The sequence below is a fragment of the Scyliorhinus torazame genome, chromosome 12, assembly GCF_047496885.1.
Source record: "Scyliorhinus torazame isolate Kashiwa2021f chromosome 12, sScyTor2.1, whole genome shotgun sequence".
NCBI lineage: Eukaryota > Metazoa > Chordata > Chondrichthyes > Carcharhiniformes > Scyliorhinidae > Scyliorhinus > Scyliorhinus torazame.
The window spans coordinates 146,544,371-146,564,939 of record NC_092718.1 but is presented as its reverse complement, the minus strand read 5'-3'; the positions used below and the strand labels follow the sequence as shown (position 1 = coordinate 146,564,939).

The 20,569-nt window shown below is 51.9% G+C and overlaps 1 protein-coding gene across 3 annotated transcripts in view; it reads left to right on the top strand.

Moving 5' to 3' along the window:
- p2rx1 (purinergic receptor P2X, ligand-gated ion channel, 1) overlaps positions 1 to 20,569 on the top strand; it is a 297,386-nt gene that overhangs the window by 221,197 nt on the left and 55,620 nt on the right. For all 3 annotated transcript variants that reach the window (XM_072469151.1, XM_072469150.1, XM_072469152.1), the window contains exons 6-7: positions 19,456 to 19,536; positions 19,626 to 19,767. In XM_072469151.1, coding sequence (XP_072325252.1) covers positions 19,456 to 19,536; positions 19,626 to 19,767 — 223 coding nt within the window. The remainder of the gene's footprint in view (positions 1 to 19,455; positions 19,537 to 19,625; positions 19,768 to 20,569) is intronic.

The following is a 20,569-nucleotide window of genomic DNA, read 5'->3' as shown; positions in this document are numbered from 1 at the left end:
CACACTCTCTCACTCACCCACACGCTCTCTTACTCACGCTCGCTCACTCACACACGCTCTCTCACTCACTCACACGCTCTCTCACTCACTCACACGCTCTCTTACTCACACACTCACTCACTCACACGCTCTCTCACTCACTCACACGCTCTCTTACTCAGACTCTCTCACTCACTCACACGCTCACTCACACGCTCTCTCACCCACTCACACCTCTCTCACTCACTCACACGCTCTCTTACTCACTCACACTCACTCACTCACATGCTCTCTCACTCACTCACACGCTCTCTCACTCTCACTCACTCACACTCTCTCACTCTCTCACTCACTCACACGCTCACTCACTCACTCACACTCTCTCACTCACTCTCACTCACACTCACTCACTCACTCACTCACTCACACGCTCACTCACTCACTCTCTCACTCACTCACTCACACGCTCACTCACTCACTCACACTCTCTCTCTCTCACCCACTCACACGTTCTCTCACTCACTCACACGCACTCTCACTCACTCACGCTCTCTCACTCACTCTCTCACTCACTCACACACTCTCTCACTCTCTCACTCACTCACACGCTCTCTCACCCACTCACACGCTCTCTCACTCACTCACACGCTCACTCACTCACACGCTCTCTTACTCACTCACACTCACTCACTCACTCACACAGTCTCACTCACTCACACGCTCACTCACTCACTCACACTCTCTCACTCACTCACACGCTCACTCACTCACTCACACTCTCTCACTCACTCTCACTCACACTCACTCACACTCACTCACTCACTCACTCACACGCTCACTCACTCACTCTCTCACTCTCACACTCACTCACTCACTCACTCACACACTCTCTCACTCACTCACACGCTCACTCACTCACACACTCTCTCACTCACTCACTCACACACTCTCTCACTCACTCACTCACACTCACTCACTCACTCACTCACACTCTCTCACTCACTCACTCACACGCTCACTCACTCACTCACACTCTCTCTCTCTCACCCACTCACACTCACTCACTCACTCACATGCTCTCTCACTCACTCACGCTCTCTCACTCACTCACGCTCTCTCACTCACTCACACGCTCACTCACTCACACGCTCTCTCACCCACTCACACGCTCTCTCACTCACCCACTCACACGCTCTCTTACTCACACTCACTCACTCACTCACATGCTCTCTCACTCACTCACACGCTCTCTCACTCACTCACACGCTCTCACTCTCTCACTCACTCACTCACTCACTCACACTCGCTCACTCTTTCACTCACTCACACACTCCCTCACTCACTCACACACTGTATCGCTTTCTGTTACTCACTCCCTCACTCACTCACTCACTCACATGCTCTCATTCGCTCACACACTCACTCACACACTCTCTCACTCACTCACACGCTCTCTCACTCACTCACACGCTCTCACGCTCTTTCACTCACTCACACACTCTCTCACACGCTCTCTCACCCACTCACACGCTCTCTCACTCACTCACTCACACGCTCTCTTACTCACTCACACTCACTCACTCACATGCTCTCTCACTCACTCACACGCTCTCTCACTCTCTCACTCACTCACACACTCTCTCACTCACTCACTCACTCACACACTCTCTCACTCACCCACACGCTCTCTTACTCACGCTCGCTCACTCACACACGCTCTCTCACTCACTCACACGCTCTCTCACTCACTCACATTCTCTCTTACTCACACACTCACTCACTCACACACTCTCCCACTCACTCACACGCTCTCTTACTCAGACTCTCTCACTCACTCACATGCTCACTCACACGCTCCCTCACCCACTCACACACACGCTCTCTTACTCACTCACACTCACTCACTCACATGCTCTCTCACTCACTCACACGCTCTCTCACTCACCCACGCTCTCTCACTCACTCTCTCACTCAGACACACGCTCTCTCACTCACTCACGCTCTCTCACTCACTCTCTCACTCACTCACACACTCTCTCACTCTCTCACTCACTCACTCTCTCACTCACTCACACACTCTCTCACTCACTCACACACTCTCTCACTCTCGCACTCACTCACACGCTCTCACTCACTCACACTCACTCACTCACTCACATGCTCTCTCACTCACTCACACGCTCTGTCACTCACTCACACTCTCTCACTCTCTCACTCACTCACACACTCACTCACTCACTCACACTCTCACTCACACGCTCTCCCACTTACTTACTCACATGCTCTCTTACTCACTCACACACACTCACTCACTCACTCACACACTCTCTCACTCACTCACTTACTCACACACTCTCTCGCTCACTCACATGCTCACTCACTCACACGCTCACTCACTCACTCACTCACACGCTCTCTCACTCACACGCTCACTCACTCACACGCTCTCTTACTCACCCACACTCACTCACTCACTCACACGCTCACTCACTCACTCACAATCTCACTCACTCACTCACACACTCTCACTCACTCACACGCTCACTCACTCACTCACTCACACGCTCTCTCACTCACTCACTCACTCACACACTCTCTCACTCACTCACACGCTCACTCACGCACTCACACACTCTCTCACTCACACGCTCACTCACTCACTCACACTCTCTCACTCTCTTTCACTCCCTCACACGGTCTCTCACTCACACACTCACTCACTCACACGCTCACTCACTCTCTCACTCACTCACTCACTCACACGCTCACTCACTCACACGCTCACTCACTCACTCACACACTCACTCACTCACACGCTCACTCACTCATTCACACTCTCTCACTCTCTCTCACACCCTCACACGCTCTCTCACTCACTCACTCACTCACACACGCTCACTCACTCTCACTCAATCACACGCTCACTCACTCTCTCACTCACTCACACGCTCTCTCACTCACTCACTCACACGCTCTCCTACTCACTCACTCACATGCTCCCTCACTCACTCACACGCTCTCTCACTCTCTCACTCACTCACACACTCTCTCACTCACTCACACGCTCTCTCACTCACTCACTCACACTCTCTCACTCACTCACACGCTCACTCACACGCTCTCTCACCCACTCACACGCTCTCTCACTCACTCACTCACACGCTCTCTTACTCACACTCACTCACTCACATGTTCTCTCACTCACTCACACGCTCTCTCACTCTCTCACTCACTCACACTCCCTCAGTCTCTCACTCACTCACACTCTCACTCACTCACACGCTCTCTCACTCACTCACACGCTCTCTTACTCACTCACACTCACTCACTCACTCACATGCTCTCTCACTCACTCGCACGCTCTCTCACTCTCTCACTCACTCACACTCTCTCACTCACTCACACTCTCTCTCACTCACTCACCCGCTCTCTCACTCACTCACTCACTCGCTCTCTCACTCACACACTCACTCACTCACTCACTCACACTCACTCACTCACACTCACTCACTCACTCACACTCTCTCACTCACTCACCCGCTCTCTCACTCACTCACTCACTCGCTCACTCACTCACTCACACACGCTCACTCACTCTCACTCAATCACACGCTCACTCACTCTCTCACTCACTCACACGCTCTCTCACTCACTCACTCACACGCTCTCCTACTCACTCACTCACATGCTCCCTCACTCACTCACACGCTCTCTCACTCTCTCACTCATACACTCACTCACACGCTCTCTCACTCACTCACTCACACTCTCTCACTCACTCACACGCTCACTCACACGCTCTCTCACCCACTCACACGCTCTCTCACTCACTCACTCACACGCTCTCTTACTCACACTCACTCACTCACATGCTCTCTCACTCACTCACACGCTCTCTCACTCTCTCACTCACTCACACTCCCTCAGTCACTCACTCACTCACACTCACTCACTCACACTCTCTCACTCTCTCACTCACTCACACCCTCATTCACTCACGCTCTCTCACTCACTCACACCCTCACTCACACGCTCTCTCACCCACTCACACGTTCTCTCACTCACTCACTCACACGCTCTCTTACTCACTCACACTCACTCACTCACTCACATGCTCTCTCACTCACTCACACGCTCACTCACTCACACTCCCTCACTCACACACTCACTCACTCATCTCTCTCACTCACTCACACGCTCACACGCTCTCTCACCCACTCACACGTTCTCTCACTCACTCACTCACACGCTCTCTTACTCACACTCACTCACTCACTCACATGCTCTCTCACTCACTCACACGGTCACTCACATGCTCTCTCACTCACCCACTCACACGCTCTCTTACTCACATTCACTCACTCACTCACATGCTCTCTCACTCACTCACACGCTCTCTCACTCACTCACACGTTCTCACTCCCTCACTCACTCACTCACACTCTCTCACTCTTTCACTCACTCACACTCTCTCACTCACTCACACACTGTATCGCTTTCTGTTACTCCCTCACTCACTCACTCACATGCTCTCTCATTCGCTCACACACTCACTCACACACACTCTCACTCACTCATACGCTCTCTCACTCACTCACATGCTCTCTCACTCTCACTCACTCACACTCTCTCTCTCTCTCACTGACTCACACGCTCTCTCACTCACTCACGCTCTCTCACTCACTCACACACTCTCTCACACGCTCTCTCACCCACACACGCTACTCACTCACTCACTCACACGCTCTCTTACTCACTCACACTCACTCACTCACATGCTCTCTCACTCACTCACACGCTCTCTCACTCACTCACTCACTCACACACTCTCTCACTCACCCACACGCTCTCTTACTCACGCTCGCTCACTCACACACGCTCTCTCACTCACTCACACGCTCTCTCACTCACTCACACGCTCTCTTACTCACACACTCACTCACTCACACGCTCTCTCACTCACTCACACGCTCTCTTACTCAGACTCTCTCACTCACACGCTCACTCACACGCTCTCTCACCCACTCACACCTCTCTCACTCACTCACACGCTCTCTTACTCACTCACACTCACTCACTCACATGCTCTCTCACTCACTCACACGCTCTCTCACTCTCACTCACTCACACTCTCTCACTCTCTCACTCACTCACACGCTCACTCACTCACTCACACTCTCACTCACTCTCACTCACCCTCACTCACTCACACTCACTCACTCACTCACTCACTCACTCACACGCTCACTCACTCACTCTCTCACTCACTCACTCACACGCTCACTCACTCACTCACACTCTCTCTCACCCACTCACACGTTCTCTCACTCACTCACACGCACTCTCACTCACTCACGCTCTCTCACTCACTCTCTCACTCACTCACACACTCTCTCACTCTCACTCACTCACACGCTCTCTCACCCATTCACACGCTCTCTCACTCACTCACACGCTCACTCACTCACACGCTCTCTTACTCACTCACACTCACTCACTCACTCACACAGTCTCACTCACTCACACGCTCACTCACTCACTCACACTCTCTCACTCACTCACACGCTCACTCACTCACTCACACTCTCTCACTCACTCTCACTCACACTCACTCACACTCACTCACTCACTCACCCACTCACACGCTCACTCACACTCTCTCACTCTCACACTCACTCACTCACTCACTCACACACTCTCTCACTCACTCACACGCTCACTCACTCACACACTCTCTTACTCACTCAGACTCACTCACTCACTCACACTCACTCACTCACACTCTCTCACTCACTCACTCACACGCTCACTCACTCACTCACACTCTCTCTCTCTCACCCACTCACACGTTCTCTCACTCACTCACACGCTCTCTTACTCACTCACACTCACTCACTCACTCACATGCTCTCTCACTCACTCACACGCTCACTCACTCACACTCTCTCACTCACTCACACACTCACTCACTCACGCTCTCTCACTCACTCACACGCTCACTCACTCACACGCTCTCTCACCCACTCACACGCTCTCTCACTCACCCACTCACACGCTCTCTTACTCACACTCACTCACTCACTCACATGCTCTCTCACTCACTCACACGCTCTCTCACTCACTCACACGCTCTCACTCTCTCACTCACTCACTCACTCACTCACACTCGCTCACTCTTTCACTCACTCACACACTCCCTCACTCACTCACACACTGTATCGCTTTCTGTTACTCACTCCCTCACTCACTCACTCACTCACATGCTCTCATTCGCTCACACACTCACTCAAACACTCTCTCACTCACTCACACGCTCTCTCACTCACTCACACGCTCTCACGCTCTTTCACTCACTCACACACTCTCTCACACGCTCTCTCACCCACTCACACGCTCTCTCACTCACTCACTCACACGCTCTCTTACTCACTCACACTCACTCACTCACATGCTCTCTCACTCACTCACACGCTCTCTCACTCTCTCACTCACTCACACACTCTCTCACTCACTCACTCACTCACACACTCTCTCACTCACCCACACGCTCTCTTACTCACGCTCGCTCACTCACACACGCTCTCTCACTCACTCACACGCTCTCTCACTCACTCACATTCTCTCTTACTCACACACTCACTCACTCACACACTCTCTCACTCACTCACACGCTCTCTTACTCAGACTCTCTCACTCACTCACATGCTCACTCACACGCTCCCTCACCCACTCACACACACGCTCTCTTACTCACTCACACTCACTCACTCACATGCTCTCTCACTCACTCACACGCTCTCTCACTCACCCACGCTCTCTCACTCACTCTCTCACTCAGACACACGCTCTCTCACTCACTCACGCTCTCTCACTCACTCTCTCACTCACTCACACACTCTCTCACTCTCTCACTCACTCACTCTCTCACTCACTCACACACTCTCTCACTCACTCACACACTCTCTCACTCTCGCACTCACTCACACGCTCTCACTCACTCACACTCACTCACTCACTCACATGCTCTCTCACTCACTCACACGCTCTCTCACTCACTCACACTCTCTCACTCTCTCACTCACTCACACTCTCACTCACACGCTCTCCCACTTACTTACTCACATGCTCTCTTACTCACTCACACACACTCACTCACTCACTCACACACTCTCTCACTCACTCACTTACTCACACACTCTCTCGCTCACTCACATGCTCACTCACTCACACGCTCACTCACTCACTCACTCACACGCTCTCTCACTCACACGCTCACTCATTCACACGCTCTCTTACTCACCCACACTCACTCACTCACTCACACGCTCACTCACTCACTCACACTCTCACTCACTCACTCACTCACACACTCTCACTCACTCACACGCTCACTCACTCACTCACTCACACGCTCTCTCACTCACTCACTCACTCACACACTCTCTCACTCACTCACACGCTCACTCACTCACTCACACACTCTCTCACTCACACGCTCACTCACTCACTCACACTCTCTCACTCTCTTTCACTCCCTCACACGGTCTCTCACTCACACACTCACTCACTCACACGCTCACTCACTCTCTCACTCACTCACTCACTCACACGCTCACTCACTCACACGCTCACTCACTCACTCACACACTCACTCACTCACACGCTCACTCACTCATTCACACTCTCTCACTCTCTCTCACACCCTCACACGCTCTCTCACTCACTCACTCACTCACTCACACACGCTCACTCACTCTCACTCAATCACACGCTCACTCACTCTCTCACTCACTCACACGCTCTCTCACTCACTCACTCACACGCTCTCCTACTCACTCACATGCTCCCTCACTCACTCACACGCTCTCTCACTCTCTCACTCACTCACACACTCTCTCACTCACTCACACGCTCTCTCACTCACTCACTCACACTCTCTCACTCACTCACACGCTCACTCACACGCTCTCTCACCCACTCACACGCTCTCTCACTCACTCACTCACACGCTCTCTTACTCACACTCACTCACTCACATGCTCTCTCACTCACTCACACGCTCTCTCACTCTCTCACTCACTCACACTCCCTCAGTCTCTCACTCACTCACACTCTCACTCACTCACACGCTCTCTCACTCACTCACACGCTCTCTTACTCACTCACACTCACTCACTCACTCACATGCTCTCTCACTCACTCGCACGCTCTCTCACTCTCTCACTCACTCACACTCTCTCACTCACTCACACTCTCTCACTCACTCACCCGCTCTCTCACTCACTCACTCACTCGCTCTCTCACTCACACACTCACTCACTCACTCACTCACACTCACTCACTCACACTCACTCACTCACTCACACTCTCTCACTCACTCACCCGCTCTCTCACTCACTCACTCGCTCACTCACTCACTCACACACGCTCACTCACTCTCACTCAATCACACGCTCACTCACTCTCTCACTCACTCACACGCTCTCTCACTCACTCACTCACACGCTCTCCTACTCACTCACTCACATGCTCCCTCACTCACTCATACGCTCTCTCACTCTCTCACTCACACACTCACTCACACGCTCTCTCACTCACTCACTCACACTCTCTCACTCACTCACACGCTCACGAACACGCTCTCTCACCCACTCACACGCTCTCTCACTCACTCACTCACACGCTCTCTTACTCACACTCACTCACTCACATGCTCTCTCACTCACTCACACGCTCTCTCACTCTCTCACTCACTCACACTCCCTCAGTCTCTCACTCACTCACACTCTCACTCACTCACACGCTCTCTCACTCACTCACACGCTCTCTTACTCACTCACACTCACTCACTCACTCACATGCTCTCTCACTCACTCGCACGCTCTCTCACTCTCTCACTCACTCACACTCTCTCACTCACTCACACTCTCTCACTCACTCACCCGCTCTCTCACTCACTCACTCACTCGCTCTCTCACTCACACACTCACTCACTCACTCACTCACACTCACTCACTCACACTCACTCACTCACTCACACTCTCTCACTCACTCACCCGCTCTCTCACTCACTCACTCGCTCACTCACTCACTCACACACGCTCACTCACTCTCACTCAATCACACGCTCACTCACTCTCTCACTCACTCACACGCTCTCTCACTCACTCACTCACACGCTCTCCTACTCACTCACTCACATGCTCCCTCACTCACTCATACGCTCTCTCACTCTCTCACTCACACACTCACTCACACGCTCTCTCACTCACTCACTCACACTCTCTCACTCACTCACACGCTCACTCACACGCTCTCTCACCCACTCACACGCTCTCTCACTCACTCACTCACACGCTCTCTTACTCACACTCACTCACTCACATGCTCTCTCACTCACTCACACGCTCTCTCACTCTCTCACTCACTCACACTCCCTCAGTCTCTCACTCACTCACACTCTCACTCACTCACACGCTCTCTCACTCACTCACACTCTCTCTTACTCACTCTCACTCACATGCTCTCTCACTCACTCGCACGCTCTCTCACTCTCTCACTCACTCACACTCTCTCACTCACTCACACACTCTCTCACTCACTCACCCGCTCTCTCACTCACTCGCTCTCTCACTCACACACTCACTCACTCACTCACTCACTCACTCACTCACACTCACTCACTCACTCACACTCACTCACTCACTCACACACTATCTCACTCACTCACCCGCTCTCTCACTCACTCACTCACTCGCTCTCTCACTCACACACTCACTCACTCACTCACTCACACACTCACTCACTCACACGCTCTCTCACTCACTCACTCGCTCTCTCACTCACACACTCACTCACTCACTCACTCACTCACACTCATTCACTCACTCACATTCTCTCACTCACTCACTCACTCACTCACTCACTCATACGCTCACTCACTCACTCACACACTCTCTCACTCACTCACACACTCTCTCACTCACTCACACGCTCACTCACTCACATGCTCACTCACTCACACGCTCTCTCACTCACTCACATGCTCTCTTACTCACTCACTCACACACTCACTCGCTCACTCACACGCTCTCACTCACTCCCATGCGCTCTCTCTCACCCACACTATTTCTCACTCATTCACTCACAGTGTTTCTGTCTCTCACTCTCACTCACCCACACTCTTTCATGGTCTCTTTCTCCTTCTCTTACTCACTCACTCTCTCTTTCACTTACTCAGGTCTCTCTCTCACTCATTCACTCAATCACACGCTCTCACTCAAACACACACACTCTCACTTATTCATTTATACACTCTTTCTCCTCTCGCTCATTCACGCTCTGTCTCTTTCTTTCACTGATTCACTCACTCACTCACACAATCTCTCTCACGCACTAGCTCTCTCACTCACATGCTCTCTTTCTCCTTCTCTCACTCACTTGTTCGCTCTTTCTCTCACTCAGTCACAGGCTCTCTGTGCCGGGCGGAGAGTCCCCGCGAATGGGCCACGCCGCCCCGACGCCGGCACGCCATTCTCCGCAGAGCTGAGAATCGGCGCCATTGGCGCCAGCATGATTGGCACAGCGCCGGTCGCGGACCGCTGTACGCGGCCGGCCCGCCGATTTTCCGGCCTGGATGGGCCGAGCGGCCGTAGGAAAAGAGCCGAGTCCCGCCGACGCCGTTCTAACCTGCTCTGGGCCGGCGGGACCTCGGCGTGGAAGGGTTGGGTGGCGGCCTGTGGGGGGGGTGGGGGGGGGGGGTGATCTGACCCGGGGGTGGGGGGAGGGGTCTCCAATGTGGCTTGGCCCATGATCGGGGCCCACCGATCGGCAGGCCAGCCTCTGTGACTCGGGGCCTCCTTTCCTACGCGCCGGCCCCTGCAGTCCTGCACCATGTTGCGTCGGGGCCAGCGCGTTGAAGGAGGCCACTGCGCTTGCGCGCGTTAACGGCGGGGCTGTGTTATTATGTTACTTTGAGTAACATAAGCCGCCACTTGGTGTAGGCTTTGCTGAAGGATACTCCTGACCTTGAGGGAAGCTGAACATATTTATTGAGCGATTAACAAAGCTCCTAAATGAGTTCTACACTCTAATAATCTGACTCTAGTAACACAGTACACTCTACTAACTATATGAACTTGCTCTAGACCACATGCTATGGTGTGACGGTGCTGCTAACCACATACGTCTTGCTCTCTTGGTTTCTGCTGGTGGAAGGTGTTGTGCCTTGTCCTTTTTATAGTGGTCGTGTGGTGCCCCCTTGTGGTGATGCCACCGCTGGGTGTTCTGATTACCCATTGGTTATGTCTTGTTCTGATGACCCATTGGTTACATGTCTGCATATCATCACATCTCGCCACCCCTTTTTTTTGTTTTTGTTTTGTGTGCCTGACTAATGTGGTGATGGTAGCTATGGTTGACAGTATTACAGTCTTTGGGGTCTCCGTCTTATCCTTGATGACCACCTGAGAGGTGGCGGAGGGTATGCTAGTGTCTTGATAGGTGTGTGGGAGTCACGATTGGTGGAATTGTGGTTCGTGCTGTCTTGAGGTGGCGCTTCAACAGACGGAAGTGGAGGGGGAATTAGTTGTGGGCGTATGATTTTCCGAAGTGCCCTTCGATTTTGTCAAATGATGGTGCCGTCAGCCGTTTTTATCACATAGGATCTGGGCACGGCCTGCCGAATGATGACGGCTGGGGCAGACCATCCGCCATCACGTGTTTTGATCCTGATGTGTCTCCTCGGGATAGCGCATCCAAATCGGTGGCATATGCGTCATAGTGCTGTTTCTGACTGTCACAAAGCTGTTGCATCTTTTGTAGTACCGGTAGGTGATCTGGGTTGGGAAGGTGTAGGGCTGGAAGTGTTGTCCTCAGGTCCCTGTTCATCAGCAGTTGAGCTGGTGACATGCCAGTTGATAAGGGAGTCGCTCGGTATGCTAGTAGTGCAAGGTGTCTGTCGGAGGTGGAGTCCGGGGCTTTGTGGATAGGTTGCTTGATGATGTGCACCCCTTTTTTGACTTTGCCATCGGACTGCGGGTAGTGCGGACTGGAGGCAACGTGCTTGAAGTTGTAGCCTTTAGCAAACGTGGTCCATTCTCGACTTTGGAAACATGGGCCATTGTCGCTCATGACAGTATTAGGGATGCCATGCCGCGAGAACTTCTCTTTGCACGCTTTGATGATGGTCTTTGAGGTGAGGTCGGACAGCTTCAGCACCTCAGGATAGTTTGAGAAGTAATCAATGAGTAGGATGTAGTCGCGACCATTCGCATGGAATATGTCAATGCTGACCTTGGACCATGGCGAGGTTTCCAGGTCGTGTTGTTCAGCGTCTCCTTGCCCTGTGCTGGTTGGAACTTCTGACAGGTCTCGCAGTCCAGGACCATGCCCATGATGTCCTGGTTGATGCCGGGCCAGTAGACTGCTTATCGGGTCCTGCGTCTGCATTTTTCTATGCCCAGGTGTCCCTCGTGAATTTGCCCTAGTACCATGTGCTGGAGACGCAGCGGGATCACTATTCTGTCCATCTTTAGCAGGATTCCGTTGATCAGCGTTAGGTCGTCTTTGACGTTAGAGAATTGAGGGCATTGCCCTTTCAACACCCATTGTTGAGGTTGGAGATGACTCGCTGCAGCAGGGGTCTTTGTCCGTCTCTCTGATGAGAACGAGTTTTCCGTCTGTTACAGGGAGGTTGCTTGTGCACATTTGTACCTGCGAGTCAATGTGCTGGATGGTCTCCAGTGGCTCACTCGGTGAGGTGACGAAGCGGGACAATGCATCTGCAATGATGAGCTCTTTGCCAGGCGTGTACACAAGATTGAAATCGTGGGCGGGATTCTCCCCTACCCGGCGGGGCGGGCCGTACCGGCGCCGAGGGCTGGCGTGAACCACTCCGGCGTCGGGCTACCCGGAAAGTGCGGAATCCTCTGCACCTTCAGGGGCTAGTCTGGCGCCGGTAGGGTTGGCGCCGTTCCCGCCGGCGGCGAAGGGCCTCCGCCGGCCGGCACGAGTTGGCGCATGCGCAGGAGCGCCAGCATTTGCTGGCGTCATCCCAGTGCATGCGCAGGGTGGTTGTTCTCCGCGCCAGCCGTGGCGGACTGTTACTCCGGCCGGCGGGGAGCAAAGAGTGCCCCCATGGCACAGACCCACCCGCGGACCGGTGGGCCCCGATCACGGGCCAGGCTACCGTGGGCCCCCCCCCCCCCCCCCCCCGGGCCAGATCCCCCCGCGCCCCCGAGGACTCCGCAGGCCGCCCGCAGAGCCAGGTCCCGCCGGTACGGACCTGGTCTATTTTACGCCGGCGGGACTAGCCGAAAACAGGCGGCCACTTGGCCCATCGCGGGCCGGAGAATCGCCGGGAGGGCCTCTGTTAACGGCCCCCGACCGACGAGATTCCCGCCCCCGCCGAAAACCGGAGAATCCGGCAGCCGCTGTCGGGGCAGCGTGGCGGGATTCACGCCGCCCCCCGGCAATCCTCCGGCCCGGAGGCGGGTCGGAGAATCCCGCCCCGTACCTCTGGAGTTTGAGCAAAATTCTCTGCAATCGGGGCACCATGTCGTTCAGGTTTTTTGGATGATGTGGACCAGAGGTCTGTGATCTGTTTCAACGGTGATTGTTGGCAGTCCGTAGACATAGTCATGGAACTTGAGGATGCCGGTGAGAAGACCTAAACACACCTTTTCAATCTGGTCTCTGTCGGTGTCATTGCCCGTGATGCGTATGCTACTGGGACCCATGATGTGTCGTCTTTCTGTAGCAGTACCGCTCCAATGCCATCCTGACTCGCATCGGTCGAGATCTTAGTTTCGCGATCTGGGTCAAAAAATGCGAGGACGGGTACAGTGGTGAGATTGGGCTTCAGCTCCAACCACTCTGTCTGGTGTTCCGTCTTCCATTCGAAGGCGGTTGATTTCTTTATCAGTTTTCTTAGGGACGTTGTGTGTGTGGCCAAATTCGGGATGAACTTGCCGAGGAAGTTTACCACTCCAAGGAAGCGCAGTACTGCTTTCTTGTCCTCAGGGACTTTCATTGCCTCAATGGCATTTATTTTGTCCCTGTCCGGGCGTACACCGTGTTTTGATATCTGATCACCCAGGAACATCAGCATGGACGTCCCAAAGCAGCACTTGGATTTGTTTAGCTTGAAGCCATGCTCATGTATGCGTCGGAATACTCTCTTCAGTCACGACACATGTTCCTCCGGAGTTGAAGACCAGATTATGACATCGTCAACGTAGACACGAAACCCATCTATTCCTTCCATCATCTGTTCCATGATGCGGTGGGATATTTCTGATGCCGAGATGATGCCAAATGACATTTGGTTGTAGCAGAACCTGCCAAAAGGCATGTTGAAGGTGCAGAGCTTTCTGCTGGATTCTTCGAGTTGAATTTGCCAGAAACCTTGAGATGTGTCCAGTTTTGTGGAGAAGCGCGCGTGTGCCATTTCACTCGTGATTTCTTCCCTTTTTAGGATTGGGTAATGTTCCCGCATAATGTTTTTGTTTACATCCTTGGGGTCAATGCAGATTCTTGGGTCCCCAGAAGACTTCTTGACGCACACCATCGAGCTGACCCAGTCAGTTGGTTCAGTGACCTTAGAGATGGTGCCTTTCTTTCGTAGGTGTGTGAGTTCTGCTTTCAGTCGAGCCCTCAGTGGAGCAGGAACTCTCCTTGGTGGTGGACCACTGGTTTTGCGTCAGGCCGCAGTAGAATCTTATACTCGTATGGAAGTGTGCCCATTCTGCTGAAGACATCTGGGTATTGGGTCAGTATGTCGTCGATGCTGGCCTGAAGATCCTGATGAGATGGCGTCATGGTGTAGACCCTTTGGATGAGGTTCAGTTGCTTGCAGGCTTGCGCACCTAGCAGGGACGCCCTGTCTGGTTGGACAATCTCGAATCTCAGGCTTGTCTCTATGTGTCGGTTGGACGCTGTCAGATGGCATGACCCCAGTGCCGTGATTGCGTTGCGATTGTAGTCCTGGAGTTTGCAAGCAGCTGGAAGGATGTTGGGAGCCTTCTTGATTTTCGTGAAGTCCAACTTCAAGATCAGGTTGGCGGAGGCACCTGTGTCCAGTTTGAACTGGATGGGGCATCGGTTGACATCCATCACTGCGTTCCATTCATCCTCGGAATCAACGGCAAGGATTGATTGGACTTGCAAGGTGTCCGGTGTGGCGTTTTCACACTTCATGATGATGCCTACTCGGAATGTTTTATCCAGGTAGTCTTCGTATGGATCTGTTGCACCACCTTGATCAGAGACATGCGTTTGGTGTTGCACACTTCTAACGCAGTTCTGTTTGAACTGTGGTCGCTGACTCCTGGATTGTGGTGCAGATCTGCACAGGGCTGCATAGTGGTTGAGTTTCCCACATTGGAGATATTGTTTGCCTTTTGCAGGGCATTTGTGTCTAAAGTGGGCAGTTCCACAGTTTGTACACATCATGACGTCGGCGTCTTGGCGTTCCGTGTGTCGTCGCGTATGCGCGGTGCGGTTCTCAGCCAATTCGTATTCCTGGTCGTACTGCGCATGCGCCGGGCCCCAGTAGGAGCGCGCGAGATGGCTGCCATCGGAGATGTGGAGGCGCTGCATCCGGGAGATGGCCTGAACACTCTCCACCTCTTGGGAGATTTGTTTTTCACTCTCAACGTTTCTGTATTGTGAGTAGCGATTTTTTGAATGTTCATTTACAGTGCACGTCTCAATAGCGATCTTTAAGGGCATATGTTTGGTTTTTAGCAATTGCTCGCTCAGAGGATCAGAGTGGATTCCAAAAACGATTTGGTCTCTGATCATGGAGTCAGTTATGTCACCGAGTTGCAGGATTGCGCTAGCAGTCTAAGGTTAGTGAGATAACTATTGAAGGATTCACCTTTACTTGCATCCTTTGTTTAAAGATGTAGCGCTCAAATATTTTGTTCATGTCAACCTCGCAGTGGCTGTTGAATTTTGTTTAAACGAACGCCAGATTACCGGTGGTCCTGAGTTGACGAGGAGTCTTGTCCATCGTGCCTGGATTTGGTAGCTGTTTGTGTTGGCTCTGTTTCCAAAGAGCTGTCTGAGTTTGTCTCTGACCTTACTGAGTTGAACTAGGTAGATTCAGTAGCCACTTCTGTACCATGTGTTGTTATCTTACTTTGAGTAACATAAGCCGCTACTTGGTGTAGGCGCTGCTGAAGGATACTCCAGATCTTGAGGTAAGCTGAACATATTTATTGAGTGATTAATAAAGCTCCTTAATGAGTTCTACACTCTACTAACCTGAGTAATCTAGTAACACAGTATACTCTACTAACTATATGAACTTGCTCTAAACCACGTGCTATGGTGTGACGGTGCTGCTAACCACATACGTCTTGCTCTCTAGGTTTCTGCTGGTGGAAGGTGCAGGGCCTGTGTGCCTTGTCCTTTTTATAGTGGTCATGTGGTGCCCTCTTGTGGTGATGCCACCGCTGGGTGTTCTGATTACCCATTGGTTGTATCTTGTTATGATGACCCATTGGTTACATGTCTGCATATCATTACAGGCGCCAGTGTGCATGTCCTTGTTGGCGCCGGTGGAACTACGCATGCGCGGATCCCGTCGCGCACAGTTCGCGCTGGAATCTGCAGCTGGAGCGGCGCTAACCGCTGGAGGGGCCAGAATTAGTCGTGGGAGCGTTTACGACGGCGTGGACACCTTGTGCGGGATTGGAGAATCCCGCCCATGCTCTTTCACTCACGCGCTCTCTCTTTCACTCATTCACACTCACTCACTCACTTACTCACTCTCTCTCCCACTCACACGCTCTCTTTCTCCTTACTCACTCGTTCTCTCTTTCACTCACACTCACTCACTCTCTTTTACTCACGCACACTCTCTCTCTCACATGCTCGCTTTCTCCTTCTCTCACTCATTCACTCGCTCTCTCTTTTTCTACTCATATTCACTCACATGCACACTCACTCCCTTGCACATGCTCCCTCGCTCATGTTGACCCACACACTGAAGAATAATCAGCGGTACTCCCCGCTGGTGGGAGTCACCATTGTGCGGGCAGCGCACCGATGCCAGCAGGTTTCCCGGCAGCGTGGGGTGGCAGGAATGGGAAATCCCATTGGCAGGTGGCAGGAATGGAGAATCCCTCTGTCAACGAGGACACGCCGCCCAGGAAAACAAAGCTGGTGGACCAGAGAATCCCACTCAATATATTCCTGGAACATCTTCTGCTGAACCTGCTGAGAGTCTCTTGTATTTATTGCTTTTTGTTTCTGATTTGCAGGATCTCTAATCTCTTAAGAGGGAGAGGTTCTCATGACATTTACAACTGTCTTGTGGTTATGGTGATGGAGGGAGACATGCCCTCCGATCCTGAGAGTTCATCCAGCCACACTTGTTTTATGTGGGAATTGTGCGCACAAAATTCCTGGTGGATTGGCCATGATAAATTGCCCTTAGTGTCCAAAATTGCCCTTAGTGGTGGGAGGGGTTACTGGGTTATGGGGATGGGATGAAGGTGTGGGCCTTGGGTGGGGTGCTCTTTCCAAGAGCTGGTGCAGACTCGATGGGCCGAATGGCCTCCATCTGCACTGTAAATTCTATGAAATCTGTGAAAATTCCTGATTGTATTGATAGACTAGCTGGAGGTCTGTTTCTCATGAGAACTTTTAACAGATTGACACAGATGGTCAAGTTCCTGAAACAAGGGCAGCACGGTGGTGCAGTGGTTAGCACTGCTGCCTCACGGCGCCGAGATCCCAGGTTCCATCCAGGCCCCGGGTCACTGTCCGTATGGAGATTTGCACATTCTCCCCGTGTCTGTGTGGGTTTCGCCCCCAGAACCCGAAGTTGTGCAGGGTAGGTGGATTGGCCACGCTAAATTGCCCTTTAATTGGAAAAAATGAATTAGGTACTCTGAGTTTTAAAAAAGTTCCTGAAACAAAAGCTGAATCTGCTTGACACACTCAGTAAAGACAGACCGTGATCGCGATAACAGACAGGGAGAAACTGAAAGATATATAGATAAATAGAATTCACAAAGGAAAAGAACAAGAAATGGAAAATCCATTTCTCTCTCTCTCACCCTGATACACAGACACTCACACACAGCTGAATTTTACAAGTCACACTTGGGCAACAAAGCAGGCAGATGGACCCCCAAATTAGGGTGCTGTGTCATCAGTGGTGTTCCCTCTGGTCTGCCCACCCCCGCCACCCACCTCATCCTTGCGGGGTCTGTCAGTTTGACTCCAGCAAGATCCTGGACATATCTCAATGTTCAGATCCATCGCTAACTGTCACTTCCTTGACATACCTGCAGTACCAGCAGTGACCACAGTTCCTGCTGGCGCTGCCAGTGTGCAGAACCGCTGACCCCTAATTGGCTGACAGCTCTGAGGTGGGTCATCATCCTGGAGATGGATAGAAGTCCCACTTCATACTAATGAAGGGTTTTCACCCTAAAAAGCAAAGCAAGGTGAGCCACATAAGCGAAGATTGGCTGGTCCCTAACATTTACGCTGGGGTATGTGGAGCCCACCACCATATAAGGGAGAGGTTTTCATGAACCACGAATGACATTTACAACTATCTGTGGTTATGGTGATGGAGGGAGACACGCCGTCCGATTCTGAGATTTCATCCAGCCGCACTTGTTTTATGTGGGAATTGTGCCCACTGGGCCTGGCGAGGTCAGTGGATGGCCACACTCCCTGCTTGGGGCTGGCACAGAGCAATGGCACGATGGGTAAATCTTAGGTATCTGCCACATGCTGGTGCCCACTCTGGTGCTCACCAGCTTTCCCGGGTAAAGTCTCCATGGAAACAACAAAGGCCGGAATTTTTAGGTCATTGTGATTCACTTTTCCCGCCGGGAGCCCATCCCAGCCAGAGGGATTCCCCGCAGCGTGGCGTGGTTACAATGGGAAATCCTATGGACAAGCAGCGGAATGGTAGAACCCTGGCGAATGGCACAGCACCGATAAACACGCGGCTGGGGAGGCGGAGGATTGCCCCTAACATCTCCTCATTTCCAGCCTCTTGAGCATCCCTGATTTGAAATATCCAACATTGGCGGCTGTGCCTCGAGCTGTCTGGGCCACAAGCTGTGGAATTCCACTCCACTACCTCTCATTTCACAATGTCGCAGGAACAGGCTTGATGGACCAAATGGTCCTTCCTGGATAGAGATTAACATATGTTTGTTTGGAAGATCCCAGGGTAGGTAGATTTTAGTCATAAATATCTTCAGTAATAATATGAAATTTCTCGGTGAGGAATAGTGTGAAATGGATAAATATTGGGATTCAGTTGCCCGTTAGATATCTTTCCACTTCTAGTCAATACAACTGCAAACCGGCAGATGTGCTAGCATGCCCACTTTACTCTGTAGCCCAAACTTAAAATGATCTCCACCGACTGCGCCAGTCAACACAGGCAGTTTGTCCCCTATACTGAATGTAGATATCTTCCCTCCTCTCTCCCTCCAGTCCTCCACTGCTGATGGCTGCAGAAAACTTCACCATCTTTATCAAGAACGCAATCACTTTTACAGCTTTTGGTGTTTCTAGGTATGTTGGGTTTTTACTCACAATCTTGAAGGCCGTTATTAGAAAAAAAGCGACGTATTCTTAGCTTTACCAAAAATTCTGTTTTCTAGGCGGAATATAGTGGAATCAGTAACCAAAGAGACTCTGAGAAATTGCACCTACCACAAGGTCCATGATCCGCTGTGCCCTGTGATTCGTTTGGGATACATTGCTGAAGAACTTAAAGAGAATTTCTCTGTCTTGGCATACAAAGTAAGTCTGGGCCCTCACCACAAGCACAGGCCTCCAATTAACCAAGGAAACTGAAATTGGCATGTAAAAACAGTAACATGATTCACACAGCACCATTTAGAAACATTGATAATAGGAGCAGGAGGAGACCGTTCAGCCCTTCGAGCCTGCTCTGCCATTCATTACGATCATTGCTGATCATCCAACTCGATATCATGATCCCGTCTTCCGTTCATATCCTGAGACCTCTTTATCCCCAAGAGCAATATCTAACTGCTTCTTCAAAACATACAGGGCTGGATTCTCCTTCGGCGGGATCCTCCGCTTTGCCGGAGGTGCAGTCACGCCCGTGGATTTCCCAGCAGCATGGGGGTGCCCATAATGGGAAACCCCTTTGGCCGGCTGCCTAGGTTGTGGATCCCAGCTGCTGGCAGGGGTGGACCGCACCCGTTTTGGGACAGAGAATCCCACCCACAATGTTTTGGCCTCAACTGCTTTCTTTGGTAAAGAATTCCACAGGGCCGTCACTCTCTGGGTGAAGACATTTCTTCTCATCTCTGTCCTAAATGGTTTACTCCATATCCCTAGACTGTGACCCCTGGTTCTTGTATCCTTCTTGTATCTACCCTGTGAGAATTTTATAGGTTTCTACGAGATCCCCCCTCATTCTTCTGAACTCCAGTGACTATAATCCTAACTGACTCAGTCTCTCCTCATACATCACACCTGCCATCCCAGAATTCAGTCTTGTAAAGCTTCTCAGAACTCCCTCTCGCAAGAATATCCTTCCTCAGATAAAGAGACCAAAACTGCTCACAATTTC